The sequence below is a fragment of the Melopsittacus undulatus genome, chromosome 2 (assembly GCF_012275295.1).
Source record: "Melopsittacus undulatus isolate bMelUnd1 chromosome 2, bMelUnd1.mat.Z, whole genome shotgun sequence".
Taxonomy (NCBI): domain Eukaryota; kingdom Metazoa; phylum Chordata; class Aves; order Psittaciformes; family Psittaculidae; genus Melopsittacus; species Melopsittacus undulatus.
The window spans coordinates 7090570-7115669 of NC_047528.1; the positions used below are offsets into that span (position 1 = coordinate 7090570).

General features: G+C 44.4%; 1 protein-coding gene across 2 annotated transcripts; it reads right to left on the reverse strand.

The window, feature by feature from the left end:
* Positions 1-2960: 2960 nt before the first annotated feature.
* Positions 2961-23754, reverse strand: PCF11 (PCF11 cleavage and polyadenylation factor subunit). Of its 2 annotated transcripts, none has more exons than XM_031049608.2 (16): positions 23277-23754; positions 18510-18635; positions 16200-16388; positions 15607-15798; positions 13697-14805; positions 13242-13431; positions 12505-13147; positions 10965-12418; positions 8816-8903; positions 8035-8154; positions 7555-7660; positions 6335-6518; positions 5742-5897; positions 4723-4815; positions 4040-4075; positions 2961-3466 (listed from the first exon to the last, which is right to left on the reverse strand). In XM_031049608.2, exons 1-16 carry the CDS (start codon positions 23463-23465, stop codon positions 3254-3256), a joined length of 5088 nt encoding a protein of 1695 aa, XP_030905468.1. In that variant the 5' UTR covers positions 23466-23754; the 3' UTR covers positions 2961-3253. The 2 variants fall into 2 exon arrangements, with proteins under 2 accessions (XP_030905468.1, XP_030905467.1); XM_031049607.2 differs by having other exon boundaries at positions 7555-7663.
* Between the last annotated feature and the right edge of the window lie 1346 nt (positions 23755-25100).

A 25100-nucleotide genomic window follows, 5' to 3' on the forward strand; every position in this document is an offset into this window, starting at 1 on the left:
TCAGCCCGGGCTGACAGGAACACACTGCTCGATCTAGTGGCTGTGTATGGCTGCACTTCCACCTCCCCCTGCTCAGCAGGCTCTGCTTCCGCTGGGAACCAGGATCCCATCCTGCAAAACACTGTCTGGACAAACAGCACCAGCATAGAAACACTGGATAATTCAGGTTGGAAGCGACCTCGGGAGGTCACCGAGTTCATGTTTATGAATAATATGAAAGCATATTTTGTAGTTGGAGTTGTTTTTAAAAGAGGCAACGCCACCAGGACGTAAGTTCCCCACAAGGGAGCAATTTCTCTTCATGTCAAGGGAGGGCTACAGGCTTCAGTGCAACGACACAGACTTGCATCAGGGCAGGATATGGCCAATTCCACCACTTGCCAAAGTACCGATGTTTAACACAATGTTCCAGCACAAGTTCAAGGTTATCCTCTGTGTTTCCAAACCCAGAACAAAAGCCAAGGAGGAGCCCTGCCAGCAGAGTGAACCTTGTCTCCCTTCCTCCTCTGGACACATACAGCGTGTGGAGATGGATGCCAAGCGCTGCTGCGTGGCTCTTGGCACAGCCCAAGGGAAGCTCCACTGGGACTGAGGTTCAGCAAACAGCTGCTAACATGAATTCTGTGAGAAATGTGTTCATTTTGAAAGCGAAATTATTGGTTCCATAATTTTAGTGCAACTTCTCATCAAAACTGTTATCAGATGCTCAATGGAGAAAACTCTGTAGAATGAAGGACCCATTCTGAGATGATCGCTACCCAAAACTCAACTAAAGAGATTGAGTGAAGGAGAACATGGCTCAGAAGAGGGGAAAGAGGCAGCTTCGTGTTTTCCAGTGTTTCTGAGCACACAAACCCACCCTGTGCAGCCCAGGGGATGAGGGGGACTGGCTGCAGGCAAAGCCCACTGCTACACTACCGCTGCACCACCGTTACCCCGCTCTTCCTCACCTGCCCGGCCAATATTGAGCAATCCCGGTGTTCTGGGGGGGATCCCGGCGGAGCACCGGGTCAATGGGGTGGGTTTCGGCCGAGGGAGCGCAGGGCCGCGTCCCGCGGGGCGGTCCCCTCATGGCTGCCCGCAGCCCTCAGGGAAGGGAAGCGGGGAAGAGGCTCACCGGGCGGGGGCCATGGCGGCTCCTCACAGCAGAAGCGGCCGCATTCTCCTTACCCTCCTCCTCGCAGCGCCAGACGCCGCTGAGGGGTTGCTATGGGCACGGCCATGGGCACGGCCATGGGCACGGCGATGGGCACAGCGGGAGGAAAATGGCGGGCGGTGCGGCCATGGCGGCTGAGGGGAGACGGGAGCCCGTGAGTGTGAGCAGCCATGGGGGTGACTGCGGGCGGAGGCAGCGCATGAGGGGAGGACTTGCACTGCCGGGGGGTGCCGGCATCTTGCCGGCAGAGCCAGTGTTTTCATGGCACTCACCAGAGGGAAGTGTAAAGGTAAAGCTCCATTCTTACCTCAGAACCAAGAGGTATTTAACCTGTTCATGCAGGATAATCAGACCCGGTCACGGTATGTACACGTTTAACCTTCTCTCTCTGCACTGACACAGGGTACAAGGGGATGGTCTTTTTTCCTTGCATTTCCAGAGTCCTGCTTCCAGGCAGGATGAACCCTTCCCAATCGGATTTACAGTACACATTGTTAATTACATGGACCAAGTAAAATCCAGTTAGAGCTTAATTATCCTTATTGTGAAGTTGCCATAAATCCTCTTGCTGCAACTTAGATGTCCCTCTTCTATCCCTAGCAGACCGAGTAATTTGTTCCCATTTTCTAACAGCCTTCAACATCTCTGCTCAGTCTCCTCTGAGTTTGTGGGACTTCCAAGTTCCAGGACATGAAGTGTTGGAGTAAGTAATAGAGGAGTAACTCACAGCCCACAGCCTACCAGGACTGACTTACCTCTATCAATCCCATGGAAGTATTCTTGCTCCTCTAGCTTTACAGCTATTTTTAAGGTTGACATCTAACAGGGCACTCACAAATATAGCTCCAGCCTTAATATGAGTCAAGGAATTACTCACATCTTAAACTGCTTGATGGGAAGTTGTGAAGATGGGAAGAAGTCGCAGCCAACAGCAAAACCACCTTCGCAGCCAGTACATCATACAGCGAGTTCTGATCTCCCAACCACCCTCACTGCAACAGTAATACCCTTAGACTGTGGTACTGCTCTTATTGCTTATGTCTTGCTCCCAGCACTCAAGTACACACATGGCAGAGTGAATACAACATTAAACGCACATTGTCCAAGACAACACAGCTGTGTGGTTATTTCCACTCCCACACAAACCCAGTTTTGAAAGGAAGAGACTTACACTCAAATATATGCTTAATTATATTTATTACATTTAAGAAATATTAACATCTCAGGATATCTGGTTTACCATCTAAGTCCAGTCATAAGCAACAAAAAGAAAAGTGTTAACCATGTTTCAAATGAGCATTCTTACATTCATTCCCCCCACCCCGTAACGTAAAGAAAAGTGTTCAGCTGTATTAAATTCTTAGGTGGTTGACTAATGGAAGAAAAAAAGAATCATTAAAAGTGTCTTAACTACCAGGCATCCTGGTTTGTTAAGTGGGTGTTGGCACTTGTGTTCACAATCAAGCACTCCGGTTGCTTTGTTATATTCTCCCCTTCTACCCAAAACTGTGTTTTTTTGGTAATTTTTTAGGGTTTTTTATTTTTTTTTATTTCTATCTGGATATGTTAAGTTTGTTCAAATCAGTTTAGAAAGAAAAGAAACCTCGGGTTGCCTGTGAGACGTTCCTGCACTGTGTCCCCACCTCTGTGAGAAATTCCTATTGCCTGTGGCGTAACTGAAGGAAGATGATTTGCTTTCTGAATCTTACTGAGCCAAAAGTTCTTGTGTAAGTTCATTTCAACTGAAAAAAGTACAGAAACGCTGTCTCCGTTTGATGGTGTGCATAAACGTTACACTCCCATATATAGCAAAAATAGCTTTTATTTATAATTTACATTTCCACAAGTGAAAATTGTACATTTTTTTACATAGACCATTTCATTCCATTTCATTTTCCACGCATCTACAGAACTTTCACACAATGACACCTGAAACTGTGCAGGCAAGAAATTCAAATACAAAAATGTATTTATTAACCACACAGTAGTTTGAGGCCCTGCCTCAGTTGAACATTTTTATTTCATATAAAAAGTATTTGCCTTCCAGAGATAACACAGCAGCTCTTCTGTAAAAAAAAGTTCATATCTCAAGTTAGTTTAAACAGACTCATCAGGTTCTGTCTTTATGTCTGTAGAGGCAGGTGTGCTGCTCTCTTCTGCACAGGCAGGAGGGGTGTCATCAGGTTCTTCTTTGACTTTAGGTGACTCACAGGGCTCTTCTGTTTCTTGCTTAACAATGTCCAACATCATATTTAATGGGTTTTCTACAGGAGTCTTGCTGGGAGAGGGTGTGCAATCGAAGGATGATGTCTGCAAAGCCAAGTCAAAGCAGCATTAACACACATTAAAGGAAGAATTTTTAGCTCCTTATCCCTTTCACTCTTTCACAACACAAACACGTTGATGGTCAGGCACTGAAAACCCAAGCTTCTATTTTATCAAGATCCTAAGAAAACAAATTTACCTTTTTAATGGCATTACTTGTCACAATTCCTCTGAAACGGTGTCATCCAAGCAGTGGTGAAATGCTTAAAACACTACCATGAACTACTCCTTGCCTCCCCAAGGGAACTCTGACTCCCAAAACACAACACACCCTAATGCCCATCTATTCCATTTTTGCAAATTCCTCAGATGTGTTACTCAACAAATCCAGGATGTGGTTTCAAACCATGGTTTCACTTCAGTCCTGTACAACACAAGCTTGTCACGGCACACTGCAACACAAAATACATCCTGGCCAATTCTGTATTACAAACTTGCCGTGCGAGCCTTGGACAAGAGAAATGGGTAGCTCTGAGCACATCTGCTCCCTGCAAAGGCAGAGCTTCAGCAAACAAAGTGAAAGCCAAATGCTTCAAAACACATGAAGGATTCACTTACGTTTTGGTAGTCTTCATAGCAAGATGGATGGTAAATCTGAAACAGAATGTTTATATATTTAGTTACATTAAATGACAGCAGGATCGTTGGTTACAAACAGAGCAATGTCAGTTACACATCTTAACACAAGGGTAGGAGCAGGCAAAGTATGGCATCAAACATGACTGGGAAATGATTCTGTATTTATTTAGGGCAGATTATAATACAGGAGCCTGATTAAGTGATGGGAATTATCTTATACAGCTGCATACAGAAAAATGAACCAGCATCTACACCTATATAGAAAGATGATTATTTTCCCTTCAGCACAGCAGTGTAAGGAAAGGCCAATAAGGCTACACTAATGCCACCAGGACTTCTGGCACTTCCAAGGGCTGAGATATTTATGTACTTGGAAGCATGGAAAACTATGACAGGAACCCCCAGGAGAAACAGAGCCATTAGAATCACAGGATCACAGAATGGTTTGGGTTGGAAAGGACCTCAAGATCATCTAGTTCCAAGGCCTTGCCATGGGCAAGGATGCCTCAAATTAGACCATGTCACCCAAGGCTCCATCCAACCTGGCCTTGAACACTAACAGGGATGGAACATTTAGTACTAAAACCCTTAGCTTTCTCTTTCTTTGCTGTAATTCTGTGGGGTTTTACTATAAATATCGCACGTAAGTACAATCAGATTACCTTCTCATCTACTCTAATAGCATTCTTCAGGTGCCACTCTTCCTCTTCCTCATCCCAGTACTGTTCAAACTGCTCTTGGCAAATTTCACAGCTCTGAAAAGTTATTAGAATAACAGAAACAAATGTGATTATTCCAACACCTTACTGAACACATGAACTTCAGAAACCTAGTGACAGGCAAATAAGGGTCTTTAAATACATTCAGACTACAACATGATCTGTCTTCCATACTTCAGAAAACATTAGTTAGAAGTTATTAAGAGTATAGTTTACACATCAGCGTGCTGTCACTTGAGAAACAGAAGTTTTGCCCTTTGAAGCCAGGAAGCCTAAAGCACAACATTTCATAACAATATAATGCTGGTTTACTGACACATAAAGACAACCTAGCACAGGGATTTAATACTATTTATAGCATTATCTTCACTCTTCTTAACCTGGAGCCTCAGGCTGAAAAAAGCAGACTATTTAAATGAAGTATTAACATTTTTCATACTTCCATACAAAATAATCAAACTGGAGAACAAAGCACAGAAGCTACTTTTAAAACTCAGAACAAAGGCCTTCATTGCCTGACAGCTACCTATAACAGCATTTGCACTTGATTCACCTACCAAATTTGTACAAATTCACCTACCAAAATACAGCTCTACAGGGGATACTGAGATGTTTCTTTGTCCTAATGCTTATTTTCAACCAAAACAAATTCTGCGTAAAAGTATCAAAACCCAGTAAGTCCAATTTGAATGGCAAAGGACCACTTCCAATTCACTTGCTCTAGATTCTCTACAGAAACATTCAGCAAATTACCAATCTGCCCATTTCAATGGAATGCTAACGGGTGTAGATTTTATTGAACTACAGGTGATTTACACTGCTATGTATGCCCGGGAAACAACCATTACACACACAAATACACCACCTGTGGTGTGGCTGCACAGAGATCCAAGAACAAGACTTCAGTGTATACACTGTATGAAACAATGTTGTTATCTGAGCTAAGGCAAGCTGAAACTTACCTCGACTGCTCCAGCAGGTCCTGCAGGAACACTCTGGAATTCCTTCTCTTTAGCAGCTTCTTGTGTCTTCAGCACAACCTCTTCATGAGCTTTTTCAAAGAACTGGCTCTTTGCACGCTCCTCGAGGTCAGCTATTTCCTCAAATTCAATCCAATCCTAAGGAAGAAGGTTTCATTTACAGTCAGACTCTGACAAATGGCCAGAAATGGTTAAACAATAATGGGATAAAAAGAGAGCAACAACCAAAAGACATCCCCAAGTACCATAATTCGGTGAATTCTCTTAAGAGCTGCAGTACTCCCCACATGCAGCACCAGCACAGTGGGTGCTTTCTCACAATGCTACACTTCAATGCTACATTCTCAATGCGATGAAAACAGCACCACTGGCCTCAAACTGGTTACTGTTCATCACACAATTCCCTGTTGTATTTCAACAGGCATTTGAGAACTACTTGAAGTATCTAAGACGTTGTTTACCACAGGCCAACTTTTGTGATGATGCAGATTTCAACTGCAACACTACAGCCCATACATAAGTAAAACCCAGAATCCAGCCTCTAATTTTATCAAGCCACACATTGCACTACTTACAGTTAAACTGTAGTACCATCTTCTGTGTGTGATTTTTCTGCTAACATCTTTTTCTGTCCGGTTCTGACGATAATGCCAATCCAAATGATCTGCGTAAACATCTGTCTGTGAAGTGGTGAATCTCATTCCACACGAGTAACACTGAATTCCAGTGTACAGACGATTTATAACACTATCGTAGCGTCTATAAAAAAGAGGGGGAAAAGAATTCTTAACATTTCTTTGAAAAGAAGCAGGTAAGAAGTTGCTCAGTAAGTTGCTCATATGTCCACAAGAGGATAAACATGAATCTACAGCACAGCCAAAGCACACATGTAGATAAATTCTTCCTTATGTTCATAGCACAATCAATTGGAACATTCAAATAAACAAAGAAGGGCCTCATATTAACCCCTTGTTATCACATAAGCTTTCTAGTGTTGTGTTTCATGTCTACTAGTTTCATCAGCTAATAAGTGCATAAAATCCCTAAAGCCTACGTTTGGCTCAGCTTTGCAAACTACTGCAGAAGTGGTAAAATTAACAGTCATGCGAGAAGGTAAAGTGAGATGAGAGGAGGGCCACAAAAATGCTCTGCAGACTGGAGCACCTCCGCTCTGGACAGCCTAGGAGAGCTGGGCTGGTTCAGCCTGGAGAAGGCTCCAGGGAGACCTCAGAGCAGCTTCAGGGACTACAGGAACCTGGAGAGGGGCTTTGGACAAGGGCCTGTAGGGACAGGACAAGGGGAATGGCTTTAACCTGCCAGAGGGGAGACTGAGATGAGCTCTTAGGCAGAAGCTCTTCCCTGTGAGGGTGCTGAGGCGCTGGCACAGGGTGCCCAGGGAAGCTGCAGCTGCGCCATCCCTGGTTCAAGACCAGGTTGGATGGGGCTTGGAGCAAGCTGCTCTAGTGGAAGGTGTCCCTGCTCGTGGCAGGGGGTTAGATGAACTCTAAGGTCTTTTCCAACTCTAGCCGTTGTATGATTCTCTGACTTCAATATATATCACAACCTTACAAAGTAACAACATGCAACATGTGTGAAGATAGCTTTCCCAGGTTAATTTTCCCTTTTTCCTCTCTCAAATTCTCTAAGGCCAACATTAAAACCTGCAAGTCCTCTCAGTCACAAAATGACACAGAATCTTTCAAAAGCTCTCAGCTGTCTTGGATTAACTATCCTACATATCCTAGATATGCCTATGCCTTGTTACTGCACTGTAATCTCATTGTACTATACTCACTGTCTTAGTTCTTCAACAGTGAAGTTTGTGAGGTCTGGGACATTTTGGTCTTCGTTCTGGTCATCATCTTCCTCTTCAGCAGCAGGCTGGGCTGACCCTTCATTCACTTCTAGAAAGCATAAAAGGTATTTTACCAAATTTTCAGTACATCATCAGAAAGAAGTGACGTGCTCCTGACAGTTATTTTTACTATTAACAAATACAATGTGACTATGCTAAAATACAAGTGTGCAACAGCCAAGTCAATCATCTTCTAACATCACTAACATAAATAAAGCATATGAGAAACTATAAGCTGCTCAGAATTTCAATTCAGAAAAACAGGTACTGGGCATTTACTCTATCACCCACTCTAAATTCCTTCCCAAAACCAAAGTTCAGTTTTAAAAACTATGCAGGAGTTCACAACAGCTCTAATACTTCGCTTTACACTTCAGTGGTGGATAAGCTGAGTAATTAGAACATAATGGATCTACATACGTGCTGAAGTGGAGTCAGTTTTTGACAGTTTGAGGATCCCTGTTTTCAGCAGTTTAGCAAACAGCTCATTGACATCAACTTGCCCAAGGTGGTTATCAGGGTATGAATGTGGAACGGCTCCTGGGGAAAAACATCAACGTTCAAGGAGACAAGAAGTTGCATCAGAAATTCACTTTCAGCTGCATGTGTCAAAACACACTTTTCCTTCAGCCCCTTGTTTCTTCCTTTTTTATTCCAAATTATTTAACAACTCTCTTTGCTTTATCCCTAATCCTTGGCTGATTCCTTCCCCCACAACAGAAGTGCCATCTAAGCTGGTTGCCCATACACAGATTCCTACTGGACAGTGCTTACTGAAATGCAGCATTTTCTTTATTTAATGCTTAAATATTTCACCAATACCAATCTACTTCATCCTCTACTTGAACTATTTCTGACTTTTTAAAAGCTTTTCATTACTAACCACTCACACACCCATACAGATTGGGGCTTTCCAGAAATGCAGACCAAAATGTATTCATTTTCTCTTTTTCTTCAAGCACAACTACATACCAAACCCACACAGTGAATGAGAATTAGTGAAAGCCTTCACTGTTTTGAGGGAAACCCCTGAAAAGATGAAGGTACTACAGAAACCACATCCACAGACACCTCAGTGAGGAGTCTTCCCTTAGTCCATGCAGACCTTGTACAGTGGGACATTACCAAAGGATCATTTTTGTGGCCATCAACACAGCAATCCAAGAGGAAGAAAAGGAAGATCACTGGTTTTGTTACGCACCTGCAGGGTTCTGAACAAAACCTCCAGGATTTGGCAAATACTGTTGACCTTGGCCATAAGGCCCTCCTTGAGCAGACATGAGAGAAACCTGTGAAAGGCAACATTGAAGTATTTTGTGTACAATAATGTCATTTTAAGTTTCCTTTTTATAATTTTATCATTAACATCTCAATATTTCTCAGGATTTTCATACACATTAAATTCCTTCCAGAAGTCACTTTGGTATCGGAAGGTCCACAAATGACAACATAACCTTTTCCTTATTTTCACTTCCCACTAGAGAAGTATAAGGAACACTTACTCACTTTGCCAAACATTTACATTAGAACAAACGAAACCCCCACTCAAACCAAACAAGAAGTCCAAACAAAGCCCAAACCAAAAACCCTTAAACACCATTTCTTGTAGAGCCATGAGCCTTCAATCCCATTTTCCAAACAGTTCTTCCTTTTAAATTGCTCCTGTTCACCAAAAGAGAGCTCATCACAAAGAAATTAAAGAAACCAGTAAGGGTCTATGCCAATATCAGTTCTAAGAACGGAAACATCATCCACTATAAGACACACATACAAAAGCAGGATTCTTTCAGCAAACCAGCCACAGTGAGCTTCAGATAGAAAACCAGGTTTTATAACATGCCTGTAATAAAAACTGGGTGTTTTCCCCCCAGCTGGGTCCTTTCTGGATTTACAAGTTCTTTGAAACACATTGCATTAGAGGTTAGCAGGACACATCACCTATTTTCACACAGTAACTCGACTTTCCATCTTCCATTATTATCCCCAAAAGAAAAATGCTTTAAAATCTCTCCTCTCCTGAAACATTGTTTTCACCTAAGTATTATTTTCCTCTTTTGAAGAGAGCATTTCAAACAGGGGGCTCAGCAAAGACACCTGAGCTTTTAAAGCATGCTGGTGCCAAGTGAGTTTTACCAAGACTGTAGTTCAACAATCACAGAATCATCGAATGAACTGGGTTGGAAAAGGACTTTAAAGCTCATCCAGTTCCAATCCCCTCCCATGGACAGGGACATCTTCCACTAGAGCAGGTTGCTCCAAGCCCTGTTCAACGTGGCCTTGAACACTGCCAGGGACGGGGCAGCCACAGCTTCTCTGGGCACCCTGTGCCAGTGCCTCAGCACCCTCACAAGAAAGAACTTCTTCCTTATATATAACCTGAACTTCTGTTTCAGTTTAAACCCATCACCCCTTGGTCCTATGTCTACAGTCCCTGATGAAGAGGCCCACTTCAGCATCCTTGTAGGCCTCCTTCAGATACTGGAAGCTGCTCTGATGTCTCAAGCAGCTTCTCTTCTCCAAGCTGAACAGAACAATGTCTGTTTTTTCTTAATTCACCCCACCCATAGTATCTCTTTAAACCTGCTTGTCACCAGTACCAACAACTGCAAAGAGACCACATAATTTTGTCCTTTCCAATTCTATACCTCTTAGAAAATTGTGTATATTCACTTACATTATAGCATATTCCAATGCCTAAAGGGTGATGGAACAAGAAAGTTGGACAGGGACTGGACAAGGGAGAATGGCTTTCAGCTGACAGAGGGGAGACTGAGATGAGACATTAGAAAGAAGTTCTTCCCTGTGAGGGTGCTGAGGCACTGGCACAGGGTGCCCAGAGAAGCTGTGGCTGCCCCATCCCTGGCAGTGTTCAAGGCCAGGTTGGACAGGGGTTGGTGCAAGCCGCTCTAGTGGAAGGTGTCCCTGCCCACAGCAGGGGCTTGGAACTGGATGAGCTTTAAGGTCCTTTCCAACCCAACCAGTTCTATAATTCCATTGCTATTCTTTTAATGCTTTATACAGAATTCACTTTTGTGCAAGTATAATAAGACAACATAGGCCTCTAATTACCTCGTTTTCCCATTTAAAAATACTAATTTCACTGCCATATTCTGAGCTATGAAGTGATTGTAAAGATCCAGTATTTGCTTTAATTCTTAAAAATAGATTATTCAAAAATAGCACCGCATGTCCTCCTTAAATTATCTAGAACCTGCTGAAGCAGGATGACTCTTTTAGCTTTAAACTAGCTCTCATTCTGCCAGCTTTTTAGGAAAACCTTCCAATTTTTGAAGAAAAACCTGCTAATTCTCTACACAGGAATAGTCCACAAGCAAACCATCAGCTCTTACCTGGCTACTTCCCATTGGCATGTTATTGAAGTTTCCATACTGAGGGCCTTGAAGCCCTTTTTCTTCAAAGTAATGACCAGCTGCTCGCAGTGGGAAGTTTTGTGCTCCAGGCCCAGCTGGCCCATTGAAATTTGGTCCAGGTGAACCATCAAACAGATCAGGTCTCTGGAATTGCATCCCATGAGATGGTCCATTGTAGCCATGGCCAGGATGGTCAACAAATGGACCACCCTGTCCGTATGGTGACAGTTCTAGTCTTGAGGCAGGATGGTTAGCTACATTTTCAAAGCGTGCACCTTGAAGGCCAAGTGGCAAATCAAACCTAGAGGCTGGCTGGTGAGGTCCATCAAATCTTTGAGGTATGGCTGTATCAAAACGTGCTTGTGCCTGTTGGCCAGGAGCCCTTTCAAATCTTGGACCTGGTGTTCCATGGATTCCATCAAATCTTTGTAACAAAGACAACTGACCAGGCTGACCATCGAATCCAGCTGCGTGACAACCATCAAACCTCGGGCCAGCCCGACCCAAAGGACCATCAAATCTAAGTCCAGCTCCCTGGGGTATTGGTCCATCAATCAACCTAGGACCTACACCTGGTCCTTCCAATCGGAGCCCACCACCTGATGGTCCATGGGGCCCATCAAATCTGAGCCCACCGCCTGATGGTCCATGGGGCCCCATGGGCCCCTCAAATCTGAGGCCACCTCCAGGTTGACCATGGGGCCCCAATGGTAAATGTGGCCCCTCAAACCTGAGGCCACCCCCTGGTTGACGATGAGGCCCCAAGGGCTGACCATGGGGTCCCTCAAACCTGAGACCACCCCCTGGTTGACCTCGAGGCCCCATAGGTTGACCATGAGGTCCCTCAAACCTGAGACCACCTGAAGGCTGACCACGGGGACCCTCAAACCTGAGGCCAACTCCTGGTCCTTCAAATCTAGGACCACCGGCAGGCCCCTCGAAGCGCAATGGCCCACCTATCTGCCCAAGAGGGCCCTCAAATCTCAATGGACCTCCTCCACTACCCTGTCCTGGAGGTCCTTCAAACCTCAGGGCCCCTGCCAGCTGCCCTGGCGGCCCATCAAATCTTAGGGCTCCAGCTCCCCCTGCTCCTGCCAGCGGTCCATCAAACTGAGATGCACCCGCTCCCACCAAAGGCCCTTCAAATCTCAGAGCAGCCTGTCCGGGTGGCCCATCAATTCTGGAGCTCGACCCAGCAGCAGGAGCATCAGCAAAAGGGCTTCCTTGTCCATCTACTGCAACCCTTGCAGCAGCTTGTCTAGGTGAGCCATCAAATAGAGGTCTCTCTTCCATCAGTGCACTTATCCTCTGCTTTGCTTCAATGCCTCCAAATCTTGATCCTGGGCTTTCTGGAAATGGTGCTTTCTCTGGATCTTCATACCTAGTTCTTTTGAAACGTTCACTGAATGGTGATCGTGGTTCCTCTCGAACACCTAAAAACCCCAGAGCAAACTATGTAAGCAACTAGCAACATGTTAGTGAGCATTTAAGCAATGTAAAATAAAGGAAAAGCACACACCAGCTTGCCCAAGAAGTTGTCTTTCCTCACGGTTATCGAATCTGCAGACTGCATCACCATCTATTTTCTGGAACTCTGTTGATGTGCTTTTCCCCTGTCTCAGAGCATCTCTGAATTCCTCTGATTCTCCCCAACTATCATAAGGATCGAAGTTCTTAGAACCTCTTGCTCCCTTAGTAGCATTCTGTTCCTCAAGTCTTCGTCGACCCTCAAGTGGCGAGAGGTTATCAGCAAAAGGCCTTTTAGTGCCACTTACAGGAGAGTGTCTCCTTGCTCTCTCCCCAAATGGCTCTTTCCTATCAAACTGTACTCCACGCTTGGCTTTTGCCTGGTCACACTCTATTTCAGAAAGCAATGCGTCAGGTAAATGATAATCCAGAATATCATCAGGATCCAATAGATCCAGCCTTGACAATGAATGCTGAACTTGTGTTCTTTTTAGTTTAGCTTTATGTTCATAATATGTCAACTCTGCATCTGACAGAAGAGGTTTCTTTTTCAAACCACATTTTTCCTCTGTAGGGCTATCCCAGACATTGCATCTGTGCTTTCCTTCTTGATACTGGAACAGCTGTCGGATCTGATGAGCCACCATGAGGAACTCATCCTGTGTTATTTCACCCGATGTCAACCGTTCATTGGCCTAGAATATAAAGTTAAAAGTTTAGACTTCCAAAAAACAAAGCGAACTATATATATCCAGGACACTTCTATGAAGACAGACTTATGGGTACTACCTTCTTAAGTAATTCTCTCTTGCTTGCAGATGTCAATTCTTTGGGAATCTGTAAATTGGCATCCACGCTTAACCGGTGCTGCTGCTTTGGTGCTCGGGGTGATAGAATTCCTTTGCCAGCAGGCCAGTTTTCCCGGTGTCTTTGGTGAGGAGATTTACCAAGTGCTTGGTGCTCTTCATTCTGCTGTGTGCTGAAAGCGAGAATACATTTAAAATATAGGTTACTTCTTTATTCAGGACATGACTGTTACATTCCTATTAGAACTGATGATGGCAAAACAACACTACCACCTTATAATCCAAGTACACACCATTTCCATATTTCACCAGTAGAAATACACTACACTGATCAATTTCAACCATCTGAACATTGCCTCCCACAGGTGCCTACACTGAAGTCAGCAGCAGAATTTCCACTGACTTCCAACAGAAGTTGTTTTAAAGATAGTAACTTACTTTTTATTTTCTTCCCAACCAGATTTCCACCTCTTGCCTGATTTGGATCCTTGCCAGTTCTCTGCATTCTCCTTTGGATCAGGAGAAGCTTTAGTAGAATGCTGGCTTGCTGTCTCTTGGGGCCTGTCTTCTTGGGCTTTTTTCACTCTCCGTGGATCTCGCACCTCTTGTTTAGCATTCCTCTTAGTCGAATTTCTTTCATCTCTTGCTGCTTGTGTGCTTTCTTCAGCATGAGACTGCTTAGCACTTATCTGACGGATCTTTCCAATTTTTGGAGTTGATGAAGTAGGAGATAAACTCCTAAGTCTTCTTTTTGGTGACCTCCTCTCCCGTCTTTTTGGAGAATGTGTAGATGGTGACCGTGCCTTAGGAGAGCGTGATCGTGACCGTTTCCTATTACTTGATCTCCCTTGTTTCCCACTCTGTTTCTCTGTCTCCTCTGTACTTGTGTCTTGCTTCTGAACAGCACCATTGATGACTTTATTTCTGCTGCCTGCTGGTCTGTGTTCACCTGTCTTATGTTCCTCTTTTTCTTTTTTCTCCGTATTTCTCCTCTTTTCCTTCCCCACGTCCTCCTCTTTGCCCTCTTTATCTTGAAGATGTCTTTTCAGTCTTGGATCCCGCTTACTAATATCAGATACTTTCGTGCTTTCACATTCCTGGCTCTTAGTATCTTTAGTACTGGGCTGCTTATTTTTCAAAGGGGATGGTGATTTAGATTTGGCTTCTGATTGCTCAAGTTCCTTCTTCTGTGTTTTTTCACTTGCTTTCGATTTCTCCTGCTTTGTTGAGCTCTGTTTTTCAGACTGTGTTGTTTTACTTGTCTTGGTATCAGACTGACTGGTTGTGCTTGGTGGAAACTCTTTCCTATGAGACTGGTCTTTACCATGAGAAGAATGTTGACTCATCCTATTAAGCCGAGGATCCCTGTTTGCTATTTTGACATCATGAAGTGGAGGACTTGGGGATGGCTTGCTTTTTTCAGATTGCACAGCAGTCTGATGAGGTGCTTTAACTGTCATATGAGGTGTGGAAGACATGTGTTGCTTAGAAGGTGCTGGAACTGAAGCTACAGATGATGATCCTTGCTGAACACTAAGAGATACAGCCTGAAACAGGGAAAAATCCTGCATTAATCTGCATGACACAACTACCTTGAGATGTTCATGTTCTTATCTCAAACCCAAAACTATAAATGGAAACATGCTGAAAGTTCTGAGTCACCCGTTTAACTGAAAATGACCCACTGTTAATTGCAAGTGTTTAACTAAAGCAGTGCCATTACAAAAGATTAAATTCAAATATAATATAAACCAGTACTACAAAGTCAATACTGTAAGATCTGTACTTTAGGCACATGTTCTCATTACAGTGTTAGCTTTCTATATATTCCACACATTCAGGGCAACTAAGCTGCCAAGGAGCAGGTTTCTATGCCTCAAAGATGCTTTATTATGCTGTCATCAACTGCCACCGCAGCAAGACTTTCAGTTACGAATGTAAACCTATAGAGCTTAACCACCATCTTCAGATGGTGGCATCAAACCATCTTGACCTAATGAGGAGGGTGACTTTGTTTCCAACAATCAAATACATTTGAAAAAGCCTTGCTTGATATAAGCCACAAGAAGAGGTGGAAGAAGAGGATCAGAGGCAAGCATCATTTTGGAGAGAAGTTAAAACACGAAACACCAAGAACTTCACCTTTTTTTAACCTTTGAGTGGAATTCTTTAGGATTTTAGGTAATAAGTAACTGTTCAGGAACCCCAGATCAACTTGCACTGCTCTAGTCCTAAAACTGCTACAGGCAGAAGCGAAAAGCAACATTGTAGTTACTGGCACACCTAAGCACTGTCCAGGAGAAAGTGAGACCCAACTACACACAAGTTTCACCAACTCCCCTACTTACCAACTGTGCTTTCGTCTGTTCCAGCTCCAGCTCTAATTTCTTTTGCTGAAGTTCTAACAACTGCTTTTGCTTTGCAAGCAATTGCTGCCTTATTAGTTGCTCCTGTGTCAAATTCTTTTGTATTTCGGGAACAGCAGGAGGAGTAGAGGCACCAGAAGTTATAGCAGAGGTAGGCGTAGCAGATTCCTCTGGCTAGAAACACAATAAACAAAGTTACATTTAAAATCCTGGTGGCATCCAACAACTCCATCTCCTTTAAGTGCTAGCACGATCTAGTACTGGCACTCAGGTTTGTACAGCAGTTAGACACTGCATTTTTAATGCAAAATGTAATTAAAACAATATAAAACTTTTGCTCCACTCTAACTTCCTGCTGCGACAAACCTATCATTTATTATAAATTCACCATGTTCCAAAATCAAGAATAGTTTTGAAATACACAAACCAAACCCATCAAATACTCTCAATTCAGAAATGCCTCTTACCTGGCAACAAAGCTTACTTCATTCACAACCAATTGTCAAAAAGCAGCATACAAACAACGAAAATGACACGTTTTACCATCTGTTCATAGAAGAGGCAGAAACACTTACCGATTTGTTTAAAAACTTAGGATTCACATGGATGCTAGAAGTATTCACATTTGGGGGTAGAGGCTTAATTGGCCATGCTGGATCTAATGAGTTGACTCTGACATCAAGTGCATACAGTTTCTTCAAAGGAAAAATATCATCCCATGTGGAGCGTAATTTAAATAAACTTTTCCTAGTATTCTCATCCACCTAAAACAATAAAACAATTCTATGGCTTGTTAAGTTAATATAAAACGATTTCTTAAACTTTTCTGTAGAACTTAGTTCATTCATTCCCTAGTTCTAGCAACAGTTTGCTGGTTTAAACAAAGAATTAAAGCAGGGCAGATCGTACATCTATACCAACAGAATCAGTAACAGCAGCTCAAATGTGGGATTGTTGTTTCAAGGTTTTATTGTGTATTCCCATTCTCTGGGAATTTTCTTTCAACTTTTCCATTACCAAAATTCTCATTTTACTTGCCCAATTTCTGTGGAAAAAATACAGTAACAAAAATACTGAAAGGCAACAGCCTCTGAGACAATACATTGTTCTGGTGTTTGTGCTAACTGGAGTACAATGACAAACGGATCAGGAAACCACAAACTCTGTGCACAGGAAAGGTGTTTTGCTCAGCCGTCCAGCCACTGAAGGACTTTTTTTCCCCAACAAATGCCACAAAAGGACTATTTTTAAGTTAACTGCATTTCAGTTCAGCTGCAAAATTAGACCCATCTCTTCACAATTTGTTTGGATCATCACGACTGGTAAAAGTTGGAAATTTGCAGAAAAGCAAAATACCATTCATCTCATAACTTGAGTAGTTCACTGAACAATACATGAAAAATACTTGAGGACAAATATATGCAGCTGTCCTAATGTCAATGTCCCAATTTAACAATTAAGTATTGACTTTGTGGGTGGGTTTTGCTGCAGTTTAGTCTTTAATATGTTACAGCAAGACAGAATAGTCTGGGAAGGTCAGAGGTTCATTCAGGGAGGAGCAGGAGCTTCAACAAAAGGAATTCCCATTCAGTTACTGGGGGAGTTCCCTGTAAAATTTTCAATGAGAGGGTTTGGAGTTCCCTGCAAAAGGTGCAAAAATGCCTGAGCAAAAGTTTCTGCCTTCATCAAGTGTCCACTGACTGATAAAACAGAACTTGTAATAATGTCAGTGCTGAAATTCTACTTGCATCTTTCAACACACACAGTTCAGCTATCAGAAGTGATTATTTTACACAATTCATTAATACACGTGAAGTAAATAGTTCTAGTTAGTTTAGCAGTTAACCTATAAAAATCTGAAAATCAGTTATTAGCCAGAGCTTCAGCTGCAACATTAAATGCAACTCAGGAAAAAAATACATTCACAATACTGAAAAAACAGAGTATCTACCTATCTACATACCAGAGCTTAAGTGTTCTATGATCGTTATTACCATCTATTCCTTATTTCATTAGTGTATTACATCTGAAAACCATAGACAAAGCATAGTGGGATCTCAGATCCACACTGATATGTAATGACAGGTAAATACACAAACATCTCATTCATACGAGATGCAACTCTTAAATCACACAGGAAACCACAGAAGCTAACCCTTCATTTCTGATCCAGCTTAAACCCATTCAAGTCCAGCCTTCCAAAAACTGGACTTCGATTTGCCTTTCTTATTGGAAAATATGCAGAATTACTTCCTGGGTTTAAAGATCAAGAGCAAAAATTAAGATATGGCAACAGTTCTCAAGGTTAAATGAAATTAAACCATATTTGTCATGTAAAAGAGCAATACATTCTAACACCCTTCTCCCCTAGCATTTTTTTCCCCTCAAATCACAGACCACCGAGCAAGAATCAGGTATCAGTGCTATTCACTCTTTGCAGTGTAAGCACTCATTCTGCATATCAGATCAAGTAAATCAGACAAATCTAACTACAGCAGAGAGAGGCTCTGAGGAAACCCACCAGAAACTGATTCTCAGTCTGTTCTTTGCATAAAGATTATTTACGATCTTAAAACTAAACCAACAATTCGTAATTAATTGGTCTATACATGACAGAAGGTCCATCCAGGTAAATAAAATCCTATTAGTAAAATCTTGCCTGGATATAGGAAAATTATAGATGGCTATAAACCAAATTAATAAAGACTCTGCTAACATGTAACTCACATGCTTGATATTTCACAGTCTAGACACAGTACTGAGATTGACATAAACCAACCAATCTGTATAGTTCAGCACCCAAGAAAACCCAAAACTGAAAGTATTTATTTTACCAGGAACACGTATTTTCTTAGAATACAGAACTTTTCTGAAAGTGTATATACCTTTTCAAATACACAAATAAATGTTGCAACTAGGTTTTTAGTAAATGCAGTAAGATACTCTCTTCCGACGTTCTTGACAATGGAATCCATAAGGTACATAACAGGAAGCTTCTCTGATGCAGGAGCCTGGAGTAATAAGAAGAAACTGAGAAGTTTAGTACAACAAAAACATACATTAAGCTTTTTAAATAGAGGGATTACCAATCCCAGAAATACAGACCTCTCTTTTTGGTTGCCACTATAAACACCAAGGGAATTGCCTTGGGAATTTTTCTGTTTATACAAAAACTTAATCTGGAAAATCGGTAACTCAGTTCAAAGTATAGCACGGTGGGTCTATCGCACAAAAAAGGAACACCTCAGGTTATTCTGTCTGTGTACCAAAGCTTGGGAAAAGGCAAAAAGAAAAACAAAAAAAAAGAAGAAAAAAAGAAGCCCACAAGACAGTATTGCTGCTATGTACTGCTGGAACCTTTGAAAAGCCACTTGAGAAAGCAGGTTTTTAAGTTAGCAGGAGTCAATCGGTAGCACCTCAAGGAACAGCTAAAAAAAGGTTTCTAATTCAAACCTCCTGAATGCTCAGTTTTTTCTGGGTTTCACAGAACTCAAGTCAGACTTCTGGCAAATAGCCCCAATCAGGGAACTTCTGTAGCTCTTGAGTATCAGTCATTTCATAAACCACACGTAGAACAGGTCACAGTTATCTCAGCATAATCCACACGGACAGAGGGAGTCCCATTCTCTGCAGGCACTTGCAGGCAGTGACAGTTCAACTTCCAGAGTGCATGCAAAAACGCACAGTCACAAGGTTCAAAATCCAGAGAGAACTCAAGTATCTGGTCAACCAGGTAAAGGCACAGGCAAGCTCAGGAACTGCAACCAGGGAGTAGCACAGGAGTCTTCATGGACACAGCTGTTACAACAGGAGGCTGGGGTTTTGTTATTTGGGTTTGGTTGTCTGGTTTATATCCAGTTTCAAAACTTGCAGTAAGTTTGTGCAAAGGTGTGGTGATGCTGGACCACTACTGCAACTTCTAATGTACACAAAGCACTACCAGCGCAATCGAGGTGATTTTAATGCCCACCACCGGCTTTCACAAAGCAGAAGGCACAACAAAGTTCCAGAACACGTCAGCAAATACACAGACTTGTGGAAAAGGACACGGAAGACAACACCACAAGCTGTGTGTTGACCATGACCCCCAAGAGCATCCACTTGTAATACTTTAAGTCCCATTCACCACGCAGTGAGATCAGGATAAAACCAGAGTAACTCTACTCACTGCTCCTTTTAAACAGGACAGGCTACTGGGTTCATTAAGGACACCATACATTGCAGCCCCTCATCCAGACACGTGTGTGGAAGTGTTCTTGCTTTACAATTTTAGATTTAATTCCCCTTTTAGGTGGTTCACAGAAGGGCACCAGGTCTACACTACTTTTATATGGGTAAACCACAATGTTTCCTCACCCCTAAATGTGTATTTATTTATGATGACCTGAAACTTAACACTGAAGAGGGCAGAATTCCTTGTTAGTTGGGGACAGGGAGGGAAGTGCCTTTGAGCATACTGAAAAAAGTAAAAACAGGCAGGTGCTGTATTTTGTCCGTAAAAAGACAGGAAAATGCAGTAAAGTTAACCAAACTAAGTTAAATGCAGCACGCTAAAAGCCTATCTTACACTACAATGTATTCAATTTGTAAACAAGCTGATATGCAAGTGTTAGAATAAAGGCATCTCTCTAGTGCCAGAAATCAAAGCCCCCTGGGTCTACAGCTACTTAGTATCAGAATGTCTGTGGAATACAGGTTTCTTCTTTCAAGCAGTCTACACAGTGGCATATTAAAAACACGAAGTTCTTAATGTCTGCCTTTAGAAAAAAAAATGAGTGCACTATTTCTGACTTTTCAAGTCAGCTGTTAGAGAAACAAAGAGCTGCCTCAGAAGTGCCTATGCCCAAGAGCTACTAACACAGTATGTTAGACTCATTCCATCTCACCAATGTATGGAAGTAGCTCACTATATGCAGCCAAAGTTTAAGTCTGAGACACTGGGGAATCATTTAGTAGCAAAAGCAATGTAACATTTAACTGTCACTTTCATTACGCATCAGACTGTTAGAAGTAATCATACACGGAAGCACTGTCGCCTCCTAAGGAAGCCTACTTCAAACTATGGCACAGATTAGCATCTTAGCAGCGCACCCTGCTTCAAAGGTAAGCTATTCAGGTGTCACATTTTAAGAACCATGACTTAAATATGGTCAGAATATTTAAGTCTTCCCTCCTGGAAATGTTTATTAGGTATCTAGCCCATACTCCAGTAACCACTCAAGGGAACCCCAGACTGGAAGGGAGTGTTTTCAGGCAGTCTATACAATACCCTCTAGCAAGAAAGATGCCCACACAGCAAGAACGATGCCCGCTAACCGAAAGGCGCCGCATCACCACCAGAACACAGACCACCACTAACTGAACTCATCCGCTTTAAAGACTTCATTACAGAATTCCCACTCTTCCTTCGAATAATGTTGGAAAGCTATTGTTGGAAATGTGTGGCTCTTTTTTATTAGTTTCCTAAACGATTTCAAGTTTCAAATCGGACCCCAAGTCACAAACTTGTGCAAAAATTGTTTTTTAAAAAAAGAACCTTGTATACAAAATGGGTCTTGGAAAACAAATTCTGCACTATACAGTGGTAAATAAAAAGACAAATACATATTTCACACTTTTTATTTACAAATAGTATCATACCAGTCACACATTTCAGAACCATTTATTCAATTGCAAAGCAGACCACTCCAGTTTTACACTAAACAAACTGTCTCCAAGGCAACACTTTTTAAAAGTGGCTTAGCAAAGGAGATCACTTTCCCAGAAACGACTAAAAACTCGCCTTCGACAAAACCACAGTCACAAACAGTAACTAGGCAAAACTAACCATTGATACAGGAGTTTAGACATCTTGGAAAAAAAAAAGAGGAAAAAAATAGAAATCACACTTCAGGGCAGGCTCTAAATCACCCAGAAATGAAGAAGAAAAAAAAAATTGACAGCATTGATTATTTATCACAAATCATTTAATACACATCCACTGCCCTTTAGGAGATATAATGGTGAGATCTATTCGATTATTAGGTCACCTCCCCATGGAACGGCAAAACTCAGCCACTGGCAGCATTTAGAAGCAGACTGGAAGAGGTCTGTGGAACACTAAAAAGCCACCCTGCGTTCATAAAAGGGTAAGAGCAACTTCTTAAAGAGATCCTTCCCTCCCCATCATTAGATAGTACAATTCTCACCATTATAAACCACGATTTCAAGCCAAAGGGAAAAAAGCCTTTGAACACGTTAGATCAGAGGGAGCAAGGGAAACAACGGGGGAGGGGTAACTGGCACGAGTAGGGGAGGAGGAATTGAAAGAAGAACCCTTTTCTTACAAAAAGCTGCTGTTAAAAAGGTGCTGTAAACCCCCATCCATGTGCTGTGGCTGACTGATGTCAGCAACTGCCTGGGTTGGGCTCAGAGGGAGCCTCCTCTTTCCCTTCTTTTTATATCATGTGCCTTTCAGACGCCATGTTAGGATCCTACAGGCTGCTGCAGTTTCTACTGTCGGGGAGAATGTCTTCTTCCCCCATCCTGAACCGATACACTTCTCTAACCAAGATAAACACGCACACAAACACTGCCGTTAATCGGGGCACAGAGCACCTGAAATCCAAACGGATTACCCCAAACCCCACAGAATTTTCTCTATGATCAGGCAGAACAAAACAACCTCCCCCCCTCCATTACCACCACACACACTTGTCTATCCGGAGCGGATCATCACCTTTCAAACTTTTCTATAAGATAAGGGTGCCCACCCCACCAAAATTTGTATCTCACTGGGAAAATCGCCTTAACTGATACTTAAAAGTCATATTTAGCCCTTCAGAAGTGGACACTTGGAGTGCTATGAACTTAAATCTCTTTAAACTACACGCCCCCCCCCCCCAAATAAAAGTAAAAAATTAAAAGGCCTTCCACAAACTCTCCCCATCGGCCCCTCTCTACCGATCGCAATGTATCGAAACCACTAAATTCAAGGGTTTAGACACCAGACTAACTGCACGCTGGCTCCATGGAGGGGGCAAACCCAGCTCCAAGGGCGAGGTGCCGCTGCCCAGTCACTGCCAGGCCGCCATGTTGTGCCTGCTATTTACACGGGGCTTCAAACGCGAGCTTGCATTTGGCGGTGGGGCGAATCCCAAACCCTCCCCTTTAGTGCCAACAGGGTGGCGTGGGGCCGGTGCCCTCCCCCGAGTCCCCTGCTCCCTACGGGGTGAAGGGCAGAAGAAGCAGCAGCCTTAAGCTTAGCGATTAAAGGAGAATCCCTCCCTCCCTCCCCCCCCGTGCTCCCTGGCCCCAGCTGAGGCACTCTGCCTGCTTCCCCACAGCCACTCCGGCCTCCTGCTCCCCTCCTCCTCAGCCCAAACCCTGCTCTCCCTACTCGCCCCCTCCACTACCTCATGTCCCCTTGTTCCCCTGCCTCGCCTTTTCCCCGTCTATACCCGCCCCGCCGCTGGCCTCCTCGCCCCATCCGGCCCTCGGCTTCCCCTCTGCCTCTCCCATCCGCCCGCTGAAGCCGGCTCCTCCCGCACCCCTCCTCACTCAGCTCTCCCCCACACGCCCTTTCCTCCTAGCCCCGAGGCCGCCCTAGCCCGCTGCCCCGGCCGGTCCCCCAGCAGTATAGGTAGGAGTAGTAGTCGGTGGAATATAAAAACCTTGGCGATTTGCGCCTCGATCAGGGAGACGATGTCCTTGGCGAAGGGCACGTTCTCCTCGGCCAGGATGGTCAGCATGTTGATGTGCGGCTTGCTGTTGAACGTCAGGTCTTCCAGCGACGACTGGTAGTCGCGGCACGCGTCCTCCCGGGCCTCGCTGCTACCAGCGTTACTTTCCGGGGCCGACATTGCTTTCTCCGACCGGGGGCCCGCACCAGGACCCGACACCCAACCGAGCGACAAGCCTCCCTCCCCGCGATTCCCCCCTTGCCGCCGAGCGCCGCCGAGCGATGCCGCCCCCCCCCGGGCCGCTGCCGCTGGGCTCCTCTACCGCATCCTCCGTGCTGCGGCTCCCGAGGGCTGTGGCGATGCCGCGTGTGCTGCCGCTGCCGTCGGCCGCCGCCGGCTCAGTCTCAGCGCGCACAAAATGGCGGCGGCGGCTCTGGAGCCTCTTCCTCCAACCGTTGCGTCATGTGAAATTGTTCTACGGGGAAAGGGCCGGAGGCTTGGAATGCCCCTTTTGTTCGCTAGCTGCTCTCCGATTGGCTGGCGATCCCGCAGCTCACACGGCGATTGGCTCTTCCATCGCTACCGCCGCTTCTGATTGGTTTCCGCGCTAAAGCTCCGCTCTCGCCCTGCCGTCCTGACTTGCGATTGGCTGCGGTTCCCTCACCCCCTCCCCCCCGTGACATCAGGCTCTGCCTCTTCCTACCGCCTTCCGTGGCTGTTCTGAGCGTTGATTGGTCCCCTCTGTGCCCCCGCCTTTCCGCTCAACCCGCCAATGGAACTGCGCGGCGCGGACCTATCGTCCCGCCCCCGGCTCGCTATTGGGCCAGGCGTTGCCGTGGTAGCGCCGTTACCCACCGCCCCCGGGTGGGCCTGGGGCCTAGGGGTGGACCGTGACCGGCCATGGGGGCGGTGGCGTCCCCGGGGAGCGGCCCCTGCACCGGGGAAGCCGCGGGCGGGGGCTGCCGGCAGCCCCGTACCGGACGGATCGCTCGCTGCAGCGAAGGGAGCTGTGCCGGGCCACAGCACTGGCTTAGGCTTGTCAGCGGGGCGCGGCCTTGTCCTCCTCAAGGATGGCGGTGCCCCAGGAGCTGAGGCCTGCAGTGACCGGCGGTGCCCGGTTAATGCGGGTGTGTTCATGCTTGATGTGTGTTATGGGGCTCCACAAGTGTCTGTGGGCTCCGGGTTTCACAGAATCACAGAGTGCTTGGGTTGAAAGGGACCTTAAAGCTCATCCAGTTCCAACCCCCTGCCATGGGCAAGGACCCCTTCCACTGGAGCAGCTGCTCCAAGTCCCTGTGTCCAACCTGGCCTTGAGCACTGCCAGGGATGGGGCAGCCACAGCTTCTCTGGGCACCCTGTGCCAGCGCCTCAGCACCCTCACAGGGAACAGCTTCTGCCTAAGAGCTCATCTCAGTCTCTCCTCTGGCAGGTTAAAGCCATTCCCCTTGGCCTGTCAGCACTTGAACCTTTTAATTGGCCACACCACTGTCCATAGGTCTCAGCAGAGCCCTTTCACTTCACTAATAGAACTACTGCAGTCAAAAGTAGCAAAACCTGCCCTTGATCACCAGATTTGCTCAAATGAAGTTAACTTGCTTGCAAAGCACCTTAAGGTATAGCTGTTCCCTTCCCACACTGCATATTACTTGCTAACTGTGGAGAAGTGTTGGCATTTGAAAGTAGGTCATTGGCAAACGCTTCTTTGAGATACACTTTGGAAAACACTTTCTATGAAGACGTTTAAAATGAAAAATACATATGTATAATATATATGTATAAGTATGAATATAAATATGTATGTATATAAATATAAAT

Coding starts and splice junctions, on each gene's coding strand:
- PCF11 (XM_031049607.2), bottom strand. CDS start 23,465: ATGTCGGCCCCGGAAAGTAACGCTGGTAGCAGCGAGGCCCGGGAGGAC. Junction 12,419..12,504: donor ACAACTTCTTGGGCAAGCTG/GTGTGTGCTTTT, acceptor TGGGGTTTTTAG/GTGTTCGAGAGGAACCACGA. Junction 4,076..4,722: donor CTATTAGAGTAGATGAGAAG/GTAATCTGATTG, acceptor ATTCTGTTTCAG/ATTTACCATCCATCTTGCTA.